At 49.5% G+C, this 18,082-nt stretch overlaps 2 protein-coding genes across 2 annotated transcripts in view; one reads left to right on the top strand and one right to left on the bottom strand.

Moving 5' to 3' along the window:
- Nucleotides 1-18,082, top strand: part of CDK12 (cyclin dependent kinase 12) — a 72,948-nt gene that overhangs the window by 39,965 nt on the left and 14,901 nt on the right. The window contains exons 5-11 of the mRNA XM_040438197.1: nucleotides 6,650-6,820; nucleotides 6,899-7,088; nucleotides 7,166-7,222; nucleotides 7,747-7,848; nucleotides 7,963-8,040; nucleotides 11,048-11,164; nucleotides 17,417-17,548. Coding sequence (XP_040294131.1) covers nucleotides 6,650-6,820; nucleotides 6,899-7,088; nucleotides 7,166-7,222; nucleotides 7,747-7,848; nucleotides 7,963-8,040; nucleotides 11,048-11,164; nucleotides 17,417-17,548 — 847 coding nt within the window. The remainder of the gene's footprint in view (nucleotides 1-6,649; nucleotides 6,821-6,898; nucleotides 7,089-7,165; nucleotides 7,223-7,746; nucleotides 7,849-7,962; nucleotides 8,041-11,047; nucleotides 11,165-17,416; nucleotides 17,549-18,082) is intronic.
- LOC121005437 (60S ribosomal protein L23a-like) lies at nucleotides 342-13,230 on the bottom strand. Its single transcript, XM_040438198.1, has 2 exons — nucleotides 13,225-13,230; nucleotides 342-881 (listed from the first exon to the last, which is right to left on the bottom strand). The coding sequence occupies exon 2, from the start codon at nucleotides 855-857 to the stop codon at nucleotides 393-395; it is 465 nt and encodes a 154-aa protein (XP_040294132.1). The 5' UTR covers nucleotides 858-881; nucleotides 13,225-13,230; the 3' UTR covers nucleotides 342-392.

The raw sequence follows: 18,082 nt of genomic DNA, 5'->3' as shown, positions 1-18,082 counted from the left end.
CGTAGTAGGCAATGGGGGACACAGATCCCACCCTTTTTTGAGTTTCTTCTTGTTTGTGGTCCCGGCGTTTGGTGGTCGTCGGGTTTCCCCAGTTGTAGACTTGTTGGCTTTCAGTTTTCTTTTTGGTTCAGGTGTGACGTTCCTACTGCTTTTGTACCGACTGATCTCTCTCGGCTCTGGCAGAGGGGTATAGCCCACCTGGGTGGAGCCAACACTTTTTTTGTTTCTAGTGTCAGCCTCCTAGTGGCAGCTGGGCATATACCATGGTGCTGTGTCCCCCAATGCCTACTACGAGAAAAGGATTTTACGGTGAGTACAAAAAAATCCATTTTTTTTCTCCATTTTTTTTTTTTTATTGGATTTATTACTGTACAGAACATCTGGCGTTGCGTTTAGATGATGCCAATCTTGTTGGCAACATCAAGGGCATCGTAGTCTGGAGCAAGACGGACATATGCCTTCTCGCCATCAGGCCTGATGAGCGTGTTCACTTTGGACACGTCAATGTCGTACAGTTTCTTCACGGCCTGCTTGATCTGGTGCTTGTTGGCTTTGACATCAACAATAAAAACCAGAGTGTTATTGTCTTCAATCTTCTTCATTGCCGACTCTGTGGTCAGAGGGAACTTGATGATGGCATAATGGTCAAGCTTGTTCCTTGTAGGAGCACTCTTCCTGGGGTACTTGGGTTGCCTCCTAAGTCTCAGGGTCTTGGGCCTCCTGAATGTAGGGGAGGTCCTGATTTTCTTCTTCTTGTGACTGTGTACTCCTTTCAGTACAGCCTTCTTGGCCTTGAGAGCCTTCGACTTTGCTTCAGTCTTGGCAGGGACAGCTTCCTTCTTCGCTTTCGGAGCCATCTTGGGGAAAAGGAAAGGCGAGAGCTAAAATTTATTTTATTTTTCAGACGCCTGGACCTCTGTTTTTCCCGGGGTCGAGCTGCGCCAGTGTCGGTCATCCGCACTGCTGCCTCCCCCACTGAAGACAAGGAGGACCAGCCCCCCCCCCCTCTGCTCTCCGTTCACCCCCCAAGACCCTTCAACTATGGTATGCTGGGGATGTTACTTGGGCCCCAATCATCACAGAGCGGACCCTGATATTTCTGGCTAAGTCCTCTTCAGCCACGACAGAACAGGGGGGGGTTGGGGGAGAGGCTCCAGGCTACAATCGCGAGGCAGCACCTGGCAGCCAGCACACTTAACTGCCGGTGGCATCGCGAACGTCCGCACATGGGAATCGCGGCGTTCGCTTATTTGCTGGGGTGGCACTGACTCTCCTTAGTGTGCTAGGGCAGAGTGCCGGCTCGCTGCTCGGGACTAATGGAGGTAGACTTTGGCCATATGAAATCGCGGTCTCTCACTACAGGCCGCAGACTGCCCCTCCCCCTCTTCCTTCCTCTGCAACAGCGGCACCCAGAAAGTGCCGACAGGTTAAGCCTGCCTCTGCACCGGACCCTTTAACTGCCGGCAGCAGCGCGATGTCCGCGCAGAGATAGCGGCGTCGCTCTTGTGCCGGTACGGCCGGTACCTTTTGCGGCGACATCTTTACTATGTCGCATACCGCTCCTTCTCAGGAGTATACAGGGGGGAAGAATGAAAGTTTTGGCGTCCTTACTGCGCCGCAGGCCGTCACTTTCGGCCTTATGTGTGTTTAAATCGCGCGCGCGAAAACGAAACTAGCGGGGTGGGTGGGGGGGGGGTTGGGCTTAGCTTCCCGCTCTCCTCTTATCCCCGCCTTCCGATCAGTCCAGGAATCCAGCAATCTCTGCTGCCGTTTTTTCCTGAGGAGAGGTCGTGCTCCTGCTCCGGTCCCTGCTGTCTGCTGTTTGCTTCCAGCCCTGAGATCGTCGGTCTGGTAGGACTGCTAACCCCTTCCTAGTGCCAGCAGCCCCTAGCCTGGACGGCCATAACATTCTAGCCAACATGTCCGATCCCTCAGGGGCCTCTGGGCCCTGGTATCATGCCTGCACCGCCTGTGGTGCACCCTTTCCACGGGGGCAATCAGACCCGCATTGCTCTGCATGCCAGGTCCCACTTGCTGTGCCGCCCCCTGTCCTCTTGGATACTCCTGAATGGGCAAGATCATTGTCCCAAGCCGTGGAAAGCCTCACTAATGTCATGGGCCACCTTGCTAATGCACAGCCTGCCACGCAGCCTGATACACCCCCTGCCGTACCCTCCGGGTCCGCTACTTCGGCCGACCCGTCTGGGTCCCTTGCTCCCAGCGACGCCTCTCTAAGGCTTGGTCTCGCCCTGATGCCCGTTTTACCGACCCCCCCCCCCCCCCCCCCCCCCAAGAAGCTGGATATCTGTTATCCCTTCCCGGCCGACTGCATCTCCACCTGGGCGTCTCCGCCTAAGGTTGACCCTCCTGTGGCCCGCTTGTCCAAAAGCACAGCCATTCCTGTGGCGGACGGCTCCTCTCTTCAGTCCGCTGAGGACCGGCGCATGGAATCCCTTACAAGGTCCATTTTTGCCGCCTCCGGTTCAGCCCTCAGGCCGGTCTTTGCTTCCGCCTGGGTCGGAAAAGCAATCTCGGAATGGGCTTCCCAGCTGGATCAGGAACTTGATTCGGACATCTCCATTCAGGACCTCTGTTCTTTAGCCCAGCTCATTGTTCAGGCAGGAAAATTTTATTTGTGAGGCCTCCCTTGATGCTGGTGCCCTCATGGCCCGTTCCTCTGCTCTGGCCATTTCAGCTAGGAGAGCACTTTGGCTAAAGGTTTGGACAGCGGATGCCGCTTCCAAACGGTCACTTGCTGGTCTTCCCTTCTCGGGCTCCCGCTTATTCGGGACCCGCCTGGACGAGCCCCAGCCTAGGACTAAGAGCGCCACTCGTGGCCATCCTGGTTTCTCTCGCTTTAAGACCTCCCGCAGGGCCTCCGGTCCTCGATCCGCGTCCGGTCCGTCATCTAATCCTTCCCAGGATAGACGTAAAAAGTCTTTTTTTCGGACTCAACCCTCCTGGCGTAAGTCCCAGCCTGCTCGCCCTCCCTCGGCCAAGCAGACCCCCGCCTGAAGGTGCGCCCCCACCCGGGTGGGGAGATGACTCCTGCTGTTCAGGGACATCTGTCAGGCGCACATCTCCGACGCCTGGGCTCTCGAGGTTGTATCTTCCCAGATACAAAATCGAATTCGCGCCCCGCCCTCCGGTTCGCTTCTTTTGCTCCCGTGTCCCGAGGGACCCCCAGTGTGCGGCCGACTTCTCCGAAGCCATTCGCACCCTTCTGGAAAAAGGAGTGATCACTACTGTTCCTCTAAGGCAGTGTTTCCCAACCAATGTGCCTCCAGCTGTTGCAAAACTACAACTCCCAGCATGCCCGGACAGCCTTTGGCTGTGCGGGCATGCTGGGAGTTGTAGTTTTGCAACAGCTGGAGGCACACTGGTTGGGAAACACTGCTCTAAGGGACAGTTTCAAGGGGTTCTACTCGAAGCTTTTTGTGGTTCCCAAAAAAGAAGGTTCGGTAAGACCGATATTGGACCTCAAGCGGTTAAACCGTTTTCTCAGTCTTCGGCGGTTCAGGATGGAGTCCCTAAGGTCCGTGGTGGCGTCTCTGGAAAGAGGGGAGTTTCTGTCGTCTATCGACATCCAGGATGCTTACCTCGACATCCTGATCGTTCGGTGTCACCAGCGATTCCTTCGCTTTGCGGTGGGGAACGCCCATTATCAATTTGTCGCCCTCCCCTTCGGCCTGGCGACGGCTCCTCGGGTGTTCACCAAGATCCTGGCCCCTATCCTGGCCTTGCTCCGCTCCAGGGGCATTTTCCTTCTTCCCTACTTGGACGATCTGCTCATCAAGGCGCCCTCCTTTTCCCAGACGTCCACCAGCGTGAACCTCACGCTGCAAACCTTGGAGCGGTTCGGTTGGATAATCAGCCTCCCCAAGTCCTCACTTATCCCATCCAGACAACTCGTCTTCCTGGGGATGCTGCTGGATACAAAAGCGGCGGAGGTTCGGCTCCCACCCGAAAAGCGTCAGCTCCTTCTCCGTTCAGTTCGGACCCTGCTTCTCCACCGCCGTCAGTCCTTCTGGTCCAGCATGCGGGTATTGGGACAGATGGTGTCCTGTTTCGAAGCGATTCCTTTCGTGCAATATCACTCCCGCATCTTCCAGACGGCAATTCTGTCTGCCTGGGATAAGTCTCTGGAGAGTCTAGACCGGCCCTTCCCCCTTCCTCCCCATGCTCGGACCTCCCTCCTTTGGTGGTTACGGACTCCCCTCCAAGGAAAATCCTTTCTGCCGATGTCCTGGTTGGTGGTTACCACCGATGCCAGTCTGCAGGGTTGGGGAGGAGGGGGTGTTTCCTCCTCTGTCCGTCCAGGGCACTTGGTCTCCGTCGGAGTCCAAACTGCTGATAAACATTCTGGAACTGAGGGTGATTCTCCTATCGCTCCGGCATTGGACTCCACTGCTTCGGGGCCATCCTGTTCGTGTCCAGTCGGACAACGCCATGGCTGTGGCGTATATAAATCATCAAGGGGGCACTCGAAGTGCGGCGGCTATGCGAGAGGTGTCGGCCATTTACATTCCGGGGGTGGATAACTGGGCGGCGGACTTCCTAAGCCGGGCGAGTGGTCTCTGCATCCTGACATGTTCGAGTCCATTTGCCTCCATTGGGGTCGTCCGGATGTGGATCTCGTGGCCTCCAGGTTCAACCACAAGCTCCCCACCTTCCTGTCCAGGTCCAAGGACCCGAGGGCGTACGGCGTCGACGCTCTCGTTCTTCTGTGGACGGAATTCTCCCTCCTGTATGTGTTTCCGCCCCTCCCTCTTCTGCCACGGGTTCTCCGAAAGATCGCGGCAGAGGGCATGCCTACGGTTCTGATAGCCCCGGATTGGCCTCGCCGGCCTTGGTATGCAGACCTAATGCTGCTCCTGGGAGACGCGCCTTGGCCGCTGCCTCTAAGAGAAGACCTCCTCTCTCAAGGGCCGATCTTCCACCAGCATTTAGGGTCGCTACGTTTAACGGCATGGCTATTGATACCGCAGTTTTGACGCAACGGGGTTTTTCGGCAGATGTGGTTCGTACTATGATCTGCGCACGAAAGCCGGCCTCGTCCAGAATTTACTATCGGACCTGACGGTCTTACCTGGGTTTTTGCGATAATCTAGATGCTCATCCCCTTCGATTTTCCCTTCCCACGGTCTTGTCCTTCTTGCAGTCTGGTCTGGACCTGGGTCTGGGTCTCGTCTCGTTAAAAGGCCAGGTCTCTGCGCTTTCCGTCCTCTTCCAGCGCCCTCTGGCCCCTCTCGGACCTGTCAAAACCTTTATCCAGAGAGTCGCTCACTCTGTTCCCCTGTATCGCTCTCCCATTCCACCCTGGGACCTTAATGTTGTGCTCGCAGCACTCCAATCTTCCCCCTTCGAGCCCTTGCGGAGGGTTTCTCTTCGCCTCTTGTCCTGCAAGGTCATTTTCCTTGTGGCCATCACGTCCCTTCGGCGTGTGTCTGAATTGGCGGCGCTCTTGCTCGTAGCCCCTTTTGGACTTCCACCAGGATAAGGCGGTTCTCCGTCCGGTTCCTTCTTTCCTTCCGAAGGTGGTCTCCGCTTTTCACCTCAATGAGGACATTGTCCTCCCTTCCTTATGTCCATCTCCTTCTCATTCCTCGAGAATTGGACCTTCACCGCCTGGATGTTGTTAGGGCCCTGAAGATTTACCTGGAAGTCACTGGACCCTTTTGGCGCACAGACTCTTTGTGGTTCCGGAAGGTCCGCACAAGGGGTTGGCGGCGTCCAGGGTGTCTATTGCCCGCTTCATCAAGATGACTATTGCTGAGGCTTACCGCGCCAAGGGCAAGGAGATGCCTTTTGGTGTTACCGCTCATTCTACCAGAGCGGTCGGTTCCTCTTGGGCTCAGAGGCATCGGGCTTCGGCTGAACAACTGTGTAAAGCAGCCACCTGGTCTTCCTTGCACACCTTCACCAAGTTCTACAGGGTGAACACCTATGTATCGGCGGATGCTGCTTTGGGCCGCCTGGTCTTGCAGGCGGCGGTTTCTTGATACCTCCGGTGGGTTTTGCCTTGGGCTGTAGTCCCTCCCCTCTTGGACTGCTCATGAACGTCCCAAGGTTTCCTGTGTCCCCCAAGGAATTGGGCGAGAAAACGAGATTTTTGTATAACTTACCAGTAAAATCTTTTTCTTGGTCTTCCTTGGGGGACACAGCACCCACCCATTGTTTCTGGTTTACCGTTACAGTTTAGTTGCCCCTGTCGGGTAGTTGGTTTTACATGGTTGGTCATTGCCTTTCTTTCACTACTTGGACACGCAACTGGTAGTCTCTCTCTCTCCAGGCTGAGGGTATAGCTGCTGGAGGAGGGGCTTAACAGTTTTCACTTAGTGTCACGCCTCCTAGGGAGTTGAGCTATACCCAAGGTTTCCTGTGTCCCCCAAGGAAGAGCGAGAAAGAGATTTTACTGGTAAGTTTTATACAAAAACCTCGGTTTTTTCCAGCGTGTATTTTGGCTGTGTGAACATGGCACTTGAAGAGAATCTGGAGATATAAGATGCAGTAATCTAGCATCTTTTGCCTTCAGCTTTTGGGAATAGTACCTCCCCCATTTGTTTTGTTTAGTAAGATTATTGGCAGTTGACGGTTTTATATGTGAATTATTGTTAACTGTTTTAACTCTCTAATATTACTCTGCTAGGAGAACTTGTTGCCTTAAAGAAAGTGCGTCTTGATAATGAAAAAGAAGGCTTCCCAATTACTGCAATCCGAGAAATTAAAATCCTTCGACAACTTATCCACAGAAGTGTTGTGAACATGAAGGAGATAGTCACCGATAAGCAGGATGCCCTGGACTTTAAGAAAGACAGAGGTGACTGCAAAATGATGGCAGATGTTGTTATCACTTAAAAATGACCTATTCTAACGCAGCATATTTTCCCTGTTTTAGGTGCCTTTTACTTGGTCTTTGAATATATGGATCATGATCTTATGGGGCTGCTGGAATCTGGTCTGGTACAGTTCTCTGAAGACCATATAAAATCTTTTATGAAGCAGTTAATGGAAGGACTTGATTACTGTCACAAGAAAAATTTCCTACATAGAGACATCAAGTGCTCCAACATTTTATTGAACAACAGGTAACAGGTTGAGCGTTTTCCTACTTTGCCATCCCTGTTTCAGAAAACGAAACCCTCATGTTATGTTCTCTTTGTAGTGGGCAGATAAAGCTGGCTGATTTTGGACTGGCACGGTTATATAATTCAGAAGAAAGGTAAGTGACATGGTCTTCAGCATTTTAAGTGCAGTTTTATTGACATGTGTATTCTAATGCGTCAGGTTCCCTGCAGTTATTGCTCACTCTGGCAATCAGTCCTCCTTTTGCACAAACCCTGTTAGGACATATGGTTATCTTAATGTAGGGTCACCCACTCAAAATCCACCTCTATTAGCCACATTGGAAAGCACATGCAAAGAGCAGCTCTTGCATTATGGTCCCTTGTACGAAAATGTATTTCTTCGTATTCATTTTAATGGGTGCTGCATAATGTGTGACTACTGTGCTGTCACTGTGGTTTACAGCAGCAGACCCCTCACCAACCCGCTGATTAGTGGGACAAAGGGTTGTACTGTTAATATAATGCTCGGTACAGGGGTGAGGACCCCCGCACAGCGCTTGTCATTAGCAGCCTGGGGAACTGTGAAAATAGTAACTCTGCCAACTGTAGTAATAGCTGACAATAAGAATGAAGTGCTCCTGGATAATTTACAAAACCTGTTATGTCCTTTTCTTTCTAGCCGTCCATACACAAATAAAGTGATAACTCTCTGGTACCGACCTCCGGAGCTGCTGCTGGGAGAGGAAAGGTACACCCCTGCCATCGATGTGTGGAGTTGTGGGTAAGATAACGTCACAAATGTCTACAAACTGTGTTATTCAAAATGTATAACCCTTTAATTTAAGATTCAGAGTTTTCATTTGTGTTTTTTTTTTTTTTCCTTTTCTCCCCCCAGCTGTATCTTGGGCGAACTCTTTACAAAGAAACCAATATTTCAGGCTAATCAGGAATTGGCTCAACTTGAACTAATCAGGTAGTTTTTTTTTCTCTTATGTACCTATTGCATGTGCAGCGAAACAATATTGCGTCTTAGAAGAAATAAATGTTATTAAAGGAAAATTCACTTATTTCAGTGTAAACTCCTGTTCAGAAGAAAAGTATAGAGCTGCATTAAGCTGTCGGATGCCCATAGCAAAATGACTCATCCTTCCTTCAGATTGTTCAGTTTGTTCTACTTTGCTGCTCTCTTAATGTTGGATTTGTTCCAGTGTAGGAGCATAATCTATTTTGTGTGGGTGTAGACTAGTCCGACTTTTATGTAAATGTCAGAAATTGCCCAGTGAAGTAAAGATGACGATCCACCTTCAGTAGCTGTCCAATAGCTTGTCGTTGGAAGAAAAGTCTAAAGGACCTTTTACACTGCAAAATTGTTGGGGGCGAAAGTTCCTTCCCGATACTCTGCCCATGTAAAGGTGCTGCCGATCACTCGAAGAACTGGCGTTCATGAGGACACCTAAATCACTGTTAGCACACTGCTGCCCAAAAACACAATAACTCTTTATGAATTGTTGCATATAAATTTAGCTTTCTCCTTCACTGACGAGCAAACAGTTGTCGGGAAGGAACGCTTGCCTTCTCCATCGGGCCATGTAAACTGGGCTTAAGCCACTACCAGACAGATAGTGGGTTGTGTTCCCTGAGAACAAAAATATCAGGTGTTAAAATTCAACATGCCCAGATGATGATGGGGAGAGTTGAGAGGCCACAATACACATAAAGTAGTCAACTGGTCCCATCAAAATCAGCAGGTTTGGTTGACGTGTCTTGTGTGTATGGGGCCTTTAAGATGGCTGTAGACTGAGGCACCTTTTTCTCCCTTTTCCACAATAAATGGGACATTTTAGGTCTCTAATACCCTACATGTCAAGGATTTGCAAAAAAAAAATCACTATTTGTAGTACAAAAGGTGACACTTGCAGACCTTACTGTAGATTTGCTGTGAGCTTGAAGCAAAATTTGTGACTGGATGCAATCTGGTAATCCAAAATTAAGGTTTAGGATACTTTCTCATATCCGTTTTAGCATTCCGGCTTTGAGATCTGGCAGAGGATCTCAAAACAGTTCCGTTTTGTTCCCATGCATTCTAAATGGAAAGAGATCTGCTCAGGATGCCTTCCGTTGGTCAGCATTCGGTTTTGTGACTGGACACAAAACTGCTGCAAGCTGTGGTTTTGTCTGGTTATCGAAACAGAAGAAACCGGGTCCGTCACTAAAAACATTGTAAGTCAATGGTGAAGGATCTGTTTTTTTTTTATGATCCTAAGAAAACAAATCTGTCACCCATTGGCTTTCAATGTATTTAGTGATAGATCCTGTTTGTTTTGTCTTAATTTCAAACAACTGCAACGGAACGGATGCATACTGTTTTGTAATCAAAAGGAACCGTTTTGATCAGGTTTTGAGATTCTCTGCTAGATCTCAAAACCGGGAACCAAAGCACAGATGTAAAAGTAGCCTTACAGTACCTGAGGTTTAATTTTGAAATGGTATCATTGGGTTTGTCTCAGCAGGGAACCCTACAAATGGCTTGTTTGAAGGGTACAATGGGCTCTTTGAAGCACCAAGCCTCTTACTGCTGCCCAAATTCTTATGTCATTCTTAGTGATTGGTGAGAGTATCAATTCACAGCTCCTCAAACCCAGTACATCATCTCATAACGTCTTGGTAGATATATTAAAGTGAACCTTCAAATGTGTTTTCCTGATATAACAACTTATCCCCTATCCTTATGCGTCTTTGCCACTTGATTCCAATGGAGGAACATGGGCTCCCGCCTTAGAATAGGAGTGAAGTTGTAGTGATGGAACAACCCTTTTCACTTTATGGGCATAACAATACTAGAAGAAATGTAGGGATCGACCGATTATCGGTTTGGCCGATATTATCGGCCGATATTGAGGATTTTGAACGTTATCGGCATCTATTTTGCCGATATACCGATAACGTATTGGGAACACAGAACGCGCTGCTCAGCGCTCTCTGTGTTCCCTCCGCAGCACAGGGGAGAAGGAAGCAGTGTCTCCCTCCCCCTGTGCTGCCGCTGCCGCCAATGAGAGGAGAGAACATAGGAGGGGAGGGGCTGTGGCCAGCGCTCCACCAATGAAGATAAGCCTTTCATTCATTCATATACAGGAGGCGGGAGCTGGCTGCAGAATCACATAGCCGGCTCCCGACCTCTATGAACTGTAGCTGCGATCTGCGGTAGTTAACTCCTCAGGTGCCGCAGATCGCAGCTACCGCTCATAGAGGTCGGGAGCCGGCTATGTGATTCTGCAGCCAGCTCCCGCCTCCTGTATATGATTGAGAGACTTATCTTCATTGGTGGCGCAGTGCACCCCCCCCCCAAGCCCCCCAGTATTAATCATTGGTGGCGCAGTGCGTCCCCCCCCCCCCAAGCCCCCCAGTATTAATCATTGGTGGCAGTGGCCACAGGATCCCCTCTCCCCTGCTCCTCCGATCGGAGCCCCAGCTGTGTAAGCCTGGGGCTCCGATCGGTTACCATGGCAGCCAGGATGCTATTGAAGCCCTGGCTGCCATGATAAGCTCCATGCTGCTGTGTGCACTATGCACAGAGCAGCAGGGACAGTGTGAGCTCCTATTCACCCTGATAGAGATCTATCAGGGGGAATAGGACAAGGGTTCTAGTCCCTAAGGGGGCTAAAAGTTAGTAAAAAAAAAAAAATATTAAGTATAAATGAAAAAGATTAAAAAAAAAACAAAAATAAATACACATTAACAATAAACATTAATTTTCAGCAGATTTGTGTAGGAATTTTTTTTTTCTCAAAAATGAAAATTCCCAGAATATCGGTATAAATTATCGGCTATCGGCCTGAAAGTTCACAAATTATCGGTATCGGCCCTAAAAAATCAATATCGGTCGATCCCTAAAGAAATGTGTGCGATATTTATGTCAAAATTGAAGTCAATGTAGAATATTTTTTTCTTACTGAATTAATTCTGTTTTTATGCTCTTCTAGTCGTCTCTGTGGAAGTCCCTCCCCTGCTGTCTGGCCAGATGTCATTAAATTGCCATATTTTAACACCATGAAACCCAAGAAACAGTATAGACGACGGTTACGAGAGGAGTTCTCCTTGTGAGTCAGATTTGTTTTTCAGTATATTATGTATGTGCAGTCTGGTGTGACTTACCAAAATGGGGAAAGTCAGACTGAATAAACTGACTACTTAGAGGGGTATTCCAGTAACTATAAGTTATCCCCTCTCCACTGGATAGGGGATAACTAACTGATCGGTGGGAGTCTGCCAGCTGGGACCCCCTCCATTCCCAAAAATGGCGGTCCGTTAACCCCACACTGATGAATCAGCCGGACCAGTATATATCCCCGTTACTCCGTTCATTCTCTATGGGACTGCCGGATATGGCCAAGTACAGCACTCAGCTATTTCTGGCAGTCCAGTTTAGATTGAATAGAGTGACAGAGCCCATTCTTCAACCCTCCACTCGATCAGGATTGGGGAATGGGACCGTGAATGCTGTGAGTCCCCGCATGGGACCCCCATCGATTAGTTATCCCCTGTCCAGTTACTGAAATACCCCTCTGAGGGTAAGTTCACATAACCGCTCTTTCTCGTTAATGGCATTGGGGGATACAGTACCATGGGTATATGCCCAGCTACCACTAGGAGGCACTAGATATCAAAAAACGTTGGCTCCGCCCAGGTGGGCTATACCCTCTCCACAGAACTAGGCTATTCAGTTTTAGTCTAGTGTCCGTAGGAGGCAGACCTGACCTGCTTTTTTCTTGCAGGTTTGCTGCTATTTTATTTTATTTTTTCATCTTAACTTTTTTCTCTCTTCTGCAGGTTTTCACCTGCTGCAAGCAGGTGCTCCATCATGGGCTGCCACTTTAGTTGCACCCCCTGCGGGCGCATACTCGGGTACCTCGCAAGTCACCCAGTCCCCATTGACTGCATCCGCAGTGGCATGCCGGCATTCCCATGGTTCCCGTGTTGAGTCTGCTGATGGGGTGACCCTGCGGCGCCCGAAGACATCGGACGGTGAGTATTTCCCCTGCGTCCCTGTCCCAGAGTTAGTGGGGGTCCTGAGTTAGGTCCCCTGTCCTGGCCAGGGATGGCATCCACTTTGTCGGGGGTCCGGGGTTCTTTAACCCCTTCTCCCCCAGAGAAAGGGGGGGGGGGTGACCCTTGCTTTCTCCCCCCTGGGGTCCTTCTCTCTTCTCCCTGGCCACTCTGCTTCCTTTCCGGCCTCCCATCTACTTTAGTTCCCGGCTTTTCCCCGTGTTTTCTCCGGCCCGCCCCTGGTGCTCCTTTTGGCCCTGTCTTTCCTCTCTGTGAGCGTCGCTCCCCTCAGGAGCCCCCTCACCGTTTTTTTTTTTTTCATTCCAGAGGGCCCCTGGACTCCCGCAGTTCCATCCCGCCGACGGCGCACCTTTTCCGGCCACCTCATTAATCGAGGCCCGGGCTTCCGCCACGTCTAGGCCGCATTCTCTCCCTCCCACTTCCCTCGTTTCCCAGGCTTTTGCTGGCTCCTCTCGGCTTCTGGAGGGGTTCCTCCTATGCCAGCCAAGCGTGGACTTTTACCCTGTGGGTGCTGTTTTTTTTTTTTTTTTAGAAGAAATAGCCTCCATCTTGCCAGCAGGGGGGGTCCTTTCTGTCAGATTCTGCAGCTGATGCAGCACCTTTTTTGGGGACTCGGCCCCTGGGATCCAGTAGACTGCCTTTTGGCTGGCTTCTTTTTCAGGCTCCCTCTCAGCTCTCATGTCCTCTTTCTGAGGACTCCCATTCCCAGCCCCCCTCGGGGGTTGCATGTATTTGGGTGCGCCCGGGGCGTTAAAGGGTTGCCACGCTGTCAGCCTGTCCCTGTTTGTGCGCAGTCGCTCCCAGGCCCTCTCATGACGCCCTGACCTACTTCTCCGTCGGTCTCTCCTGACTGGGCCTCTTCCCTGTCCCAAGCCATAGGGAATCATGTCCGACTCTCCCAGTCTATGGCAGAGACGCTGCACCGACTGCCTGTCTAAAAATTCCGGCCACCTCTGCCCTCCCAGGGACCCTTCCGCGGATGGGGCACACACTGCTAGGTCCTGCAGACGACCTCTGGTTGTCACAACCCTGTCCCACTCCTCCTCGGCATCCTCTGATCTCTCCCAGGACAGGTCTGGGGCTGGTGACAAACCTTTCCCTGCCATTCCATCCGCTGCCTCGGGGACACCTCTGCTTCGATTCTCTCTTGGTAACAGAGCATCAGGCGGTCTTCCACCATACAGATTCTCTCTGGGTGGTTAAAGACAAATGTCCACCGAGGAACCTCTCCTCTCCAGAGTTGGTATACCCTCTAGTGGACTTTCGGATGGCGCTCCCCTGGCTGCACAAGGTAAGTCAACCCGCCACGTGGTTAGCATGCCAGCACACCTACATGGTGCCCCAGGTACGTACACCTTCCCCTTAACAGGGGGGTACTTGTACCACTGCCAAATGCTGTACCCAGCACTGCAGCTATTTCTCTGTACCAGGGGCTATATTCTACACACCCTCCTAGTCGGAGAGTGTTTCCGCCAGGTGCTATAGCCAAAACGGCAATTCTGGTGATAGCGTGCGACACGCAACCATATATACAGAGGGAGCCTTGGTTCACCAGAGTGAGTGCCTGTAGCCATTAGAGTACACTATGCAGCCGTATCCGAGCAGCTACATTACTCCCTTCATAGGTAGTGTACCTGTACCATCTCCAGATGCTGTAGTCAGTACACCTGTCTGGTTCTATGGTGCTCCATCTCCAGGGGCTGTAGCCATTACACTTCTAGTGTGCACCAAGCAGCCACATTGATCCCTTTAGAGGTATAGTACCTGTACCATTTCCAGATTTGCTGTAACCGTTACACCTCTCTGGTTCTATGATGCACCATGCAGCCCTATTTCTCCCTTACTAGGCCAGGTTTAGTGGCCATCTTCTAATGCGTTAGCTATTGCACTTCTCTGATTCTAGTGCGTACCACGCAGACATCGCTCCCCTCTGACGTGGAGTTCCTGTGCCATCTCCAGATGCTGTACCCTTTACACATGTCTGGTTTTAAGTCTGCACTACACAGCTGTATTTCTCCATTATTAGGTAGAGTACCTGTACGGCCTCCATATACTGTAGCATTTCCCATGCCGTAGCTGTGTTCCACTCATTATAATGAGCTCCATGCAGCCACATTACTCCTATTATAGGCAGAGTATTTGCAGTATCTCCAGGAGCTATGCCCTATTGGTACAATCTGCGGCCCATATGGCGCCTGCATTACTGGGCGTATCCCTCCCTTCCCTGGCTCTGATCTGTGATAGGCAATCATTTGGCCCCCCATTCACGTGGAGTGGTGCATTATGTATACACTGCTATATGCTCTTTTCTGCATTATTGGTTGAATTGTGCACACAGGGTGCCAGTATACATTGATTGCTGCTACCTTGTTTTTGTGCACCTAAGGTGCTAGTGCATATCAGCCTTTGTTACCTCTTAGTGTCTGACACTGATTGTACAAGTGTAGATACAGCTGTCTTGGTTTCCAAAAGAGCCACCCCCCCCCCCCCGAGTGTGGGACTGTGGAAAATTGTATTGTGTACTCAGCCTCTAGTATATTTTGAGGGATATATCTAATTTTATTTTATATTGTATCAAAAGTAAAAGTTAATTCTTAATTAATCCAGATCACTATTCACTACTTCTTATGATTCATGCGAGTGATCATTTATTAATATCATTTTTCTGATTTCCTGTTCAGATTCGGCACCAGGTGCAGTTCCTCCTGAACCAGGCCCTCTAGTCTTCTCTTTGTCTCTGTACTAGTAATGATTTTTCCTCATTGCCTGGCGCACTATTTAACAAGACTTCCCAGTCCTGTTATGCACCAGACAACTGCTCTCTCCCCATGGGAAGGTTGTTGGCTGGCATGCTAGGATTGTTTTTTGTCAACCCTGTAAAGTACTTCTGCATGCTGCACCGCCGCATTACCCCATTTCATGATGGAGTATTCGTGTTATTACTGCTCCTCTGCTTTCTTTTCACAGAGTTACATGGCACAGTCCTGGCAGAGTACAGGGATCTCCACTGGATGTTCTTTCCTGCAAGGGTACGCTGCATTGTGAGCACCAGCTTGGGTCATCGCTGATGTCCTCCACCATACAGAATCTTTCTGGGTGTTCATTGACAAGCGTCTTTGCTGGACGTCCTCTCTGATAAGGCTGAGACAGGACTAGTGAGTGCCACACTCCTGCCTGTGGGTGAACTGTTCCGCGGCTTGCTCCGGTATCGGACATGTTCCCGTACCTCTTCCATGGTCCGGGTGTTCTTGGTACTCCCTTATGTTTTCTGATTAGTTGCGCTACATGACAGAAGGGCCGTTCACTAGACCTGCCCGTTGTCTGCACCTGTCAGTTCCTTCCCTGGGGGTTTCATTGTGCTCTGCTGGTAGCTGGTTTCTACATGTCTGTGTAGTCTCTCCCGGCTTCCCCTGCTAACTTTTGCATCCTTTCTGACATATGGATGTTTGGCGATTCTTTTACCAAATCCAGACTGCTGTACTTGCCCCTTCTGGGACAGTGTTATACAGTTGGCTGGCCGATGTTATTTCCTTTTTTCTGGCTATTGTTGTCCTTAGGTGGTCAGGTCCTTTAGAACCTTCTTGAGCCCCTGTCCCATCCTCCCAGGTCAAGTACCTGGTTTAGTGCTATGATTTGCAGTTTACATCGTATTGGTCACTTTTGGGACGGAGCTTTCCCTCGTTTGGAGAACTGTTTCTCCTTAGGATGTTTGGAGTCCTCTCCATCTACTCCAATATCTCTCACACCTTTGGGTCTCCGCTTGTATTACCAGACCTGCGACTGGTTCCTTTTTTCCCTGTGACTTTGTGGCCAGTGATATCTCTGGTCTTACATTTCACAGCGATATTATGTCTTTCAGAGGTTTGTTCCTGGCCTCCTCTGTATAGGAAGCAGGTCTTTACGTTCCGTTCCCCTGACCGTTACCTAGACCCCCCTCCTCCAAGGGGTTGGCTGTTTTCTCTGACAGAAAGAGGTTTCCACCTTCTCATAGGATGTTTCTCTTTCCCCCTTTCCTTGCTGTGAAAGGAGGCTCGCTCCCTTCCCTTGTGAGTCTTTGTTCTGATTTCTCCCAAGCATTTAGCCTCCAGTGCTTCGTTGTTTCCTCCCTACCCTTGCCTTTACATGTGGTTGGCCACGGACTGGCCGTGTTTTGGTCTGAGACAACTTAAAGTTTTAGTCTTTGGTTGAGGACTGCTTCCGTCCTTTTTCCAGACATTTTATCTCCTTCCAGGCACCCTCATTGTCTATTTTGTCTTGTTGGGTCTGTACCCTTGGGACTTCTCCTCATGGAGCTTCCTTATCTATGCAGAGCGCTAGGTTGTTTCCAACTTAAGTTCTTCCATATGCAGAGCGCTATGTCGCTACCAACAGACATTGCTGTGCTACTCTCCTGTTTCCTCAGGGGGAGCCCTGGTTCTTCTAGATCCTTCCTCGGGCTCTCTGGTGCACTCTTGGTCAACTCTTGATTCTCACGCAGGACATCTGGTCCTGTCCCTTCTCCTCTAGCGCTTATTTTTTCCCCACCTCAGGTGAAGCTGGGTGTTTCCCTTTGTTCCTTCTTGCAGGCCTTGTTTCCCAGGCACCTGTCCTTAGGATCCTGACTGTCTCCCATTGGGTCACATGGTTCTTCTGCATCCTTCTTTTTGCATGAGATTTCAATCCCACCCTTGAGGACTGCTTTAGGATGTCCCATGGTACTGTGTCCCCCAATGCTATTAACGAGAAAATTGGATTTTTGTACTTATCGTAAAATTCGTTTCTCGTTCAATGCATTGGGGTACACAGATCCCATCCTCTGTTTTTACTTACTCTCGATGTCACCGGGCTGCTGTTCTCTTTTCCTTTCTCGGTCCAGGACATGTTGGTTCTTCGCTTTTTGTTTCCCTCTCCTACTGCTATTGGTACAAACTGAATAGCCTAGTGCTGTGGAGAGGGTATAGCCCACCTGGGCGGAGCCAACCTTTTTTGATATCTAGTGCCTCCTAGTGGTAGCTGGGCATATACCCATGGTACTGTGTCCCCCAATGCATTGAACGAGAAACGGATTTTACGGTAAGTACAAAAATCCAATATTTCCATTAGAGGAGCAGAACAATGGAAATAATGGAAGTGCCGGATTTGACACATAGAGATGAACAGTTTCTGTTCAGGATACAGTTATTTTTTAATTTATTTTTTACTGGATCTGTGACTGAGTCCCCGTAAGAATATAGCTAAGCCATTACGTTGTCCTTTGACTTCAATTTGTCTTTTTGTTTTTGTTTTTTTTACCCCTTCTCAATCAGCATCCCCACCCCTGCACTGGATCTGTTGGACCACATGCTAACCCTGGACCCTAATAAGCGTTGCACTGCAGAGCAGGCTCTTCTGAGTGACTTTCTAAAGGATGTAGATGTCCATAAGATGCCACCACCTGAGTAAGCTTCATATAAATATTAATACTTTATATATTCTACGCATGTTATTAATTTTCTTATACTTGTTCCATGTGTTGTAAGACTAAAATTAAATCCTGATGGAAAAGTGTAGCTGAGAGTAGGTGATATTTTGAGTTTGCTATAACTCATTGGGGAATTGCGGGAAATTGTCTGATAACATTACCAATTATTTTTTTTAAAAGAGGGGGGAAAAAACACTAAAAACAAGTAACTAACTAATAGATCTGTACTGATTTTTTTTTTTTATTTTGTACGCAGAATAATAAATTAACAAGTTAACAATAACAGCTGTCAAAGAAACAATGAAGTTAAATAAAAAAAGACAAACTCCAGATTGCTAAACTCTGCAATTTAAATGTACCTGTTTCCATAAACTTGTAATATCATAATGACATGTCAAAAGATTTGGTTGGAGGTGGTCCTGGTGTTTAGACCCCACTGATCACTAATCCAAGCAGGCAAACGTGCTCAGCAGAGCAATCCCTCCTGGCTACATAAACGAAGGCTGCACAG

This window comes from Bufo bufo, chromosome 6 (genome assembly GCF_905171765.1).
Source record: "Bufo bufo chromosome 6, aBufBuf1.1, whole genome shotgun sequence".
NCBI classification, from domain to species: domain Eukaryota; kingdom Metazoa; phylum Chordata; class Amphibia; order Anura; family Bufonidae; genus Bufo; species Bufo bufo.
This window is presented reverse-complemented; position numbering and strand designations above follow the sequence as displayed.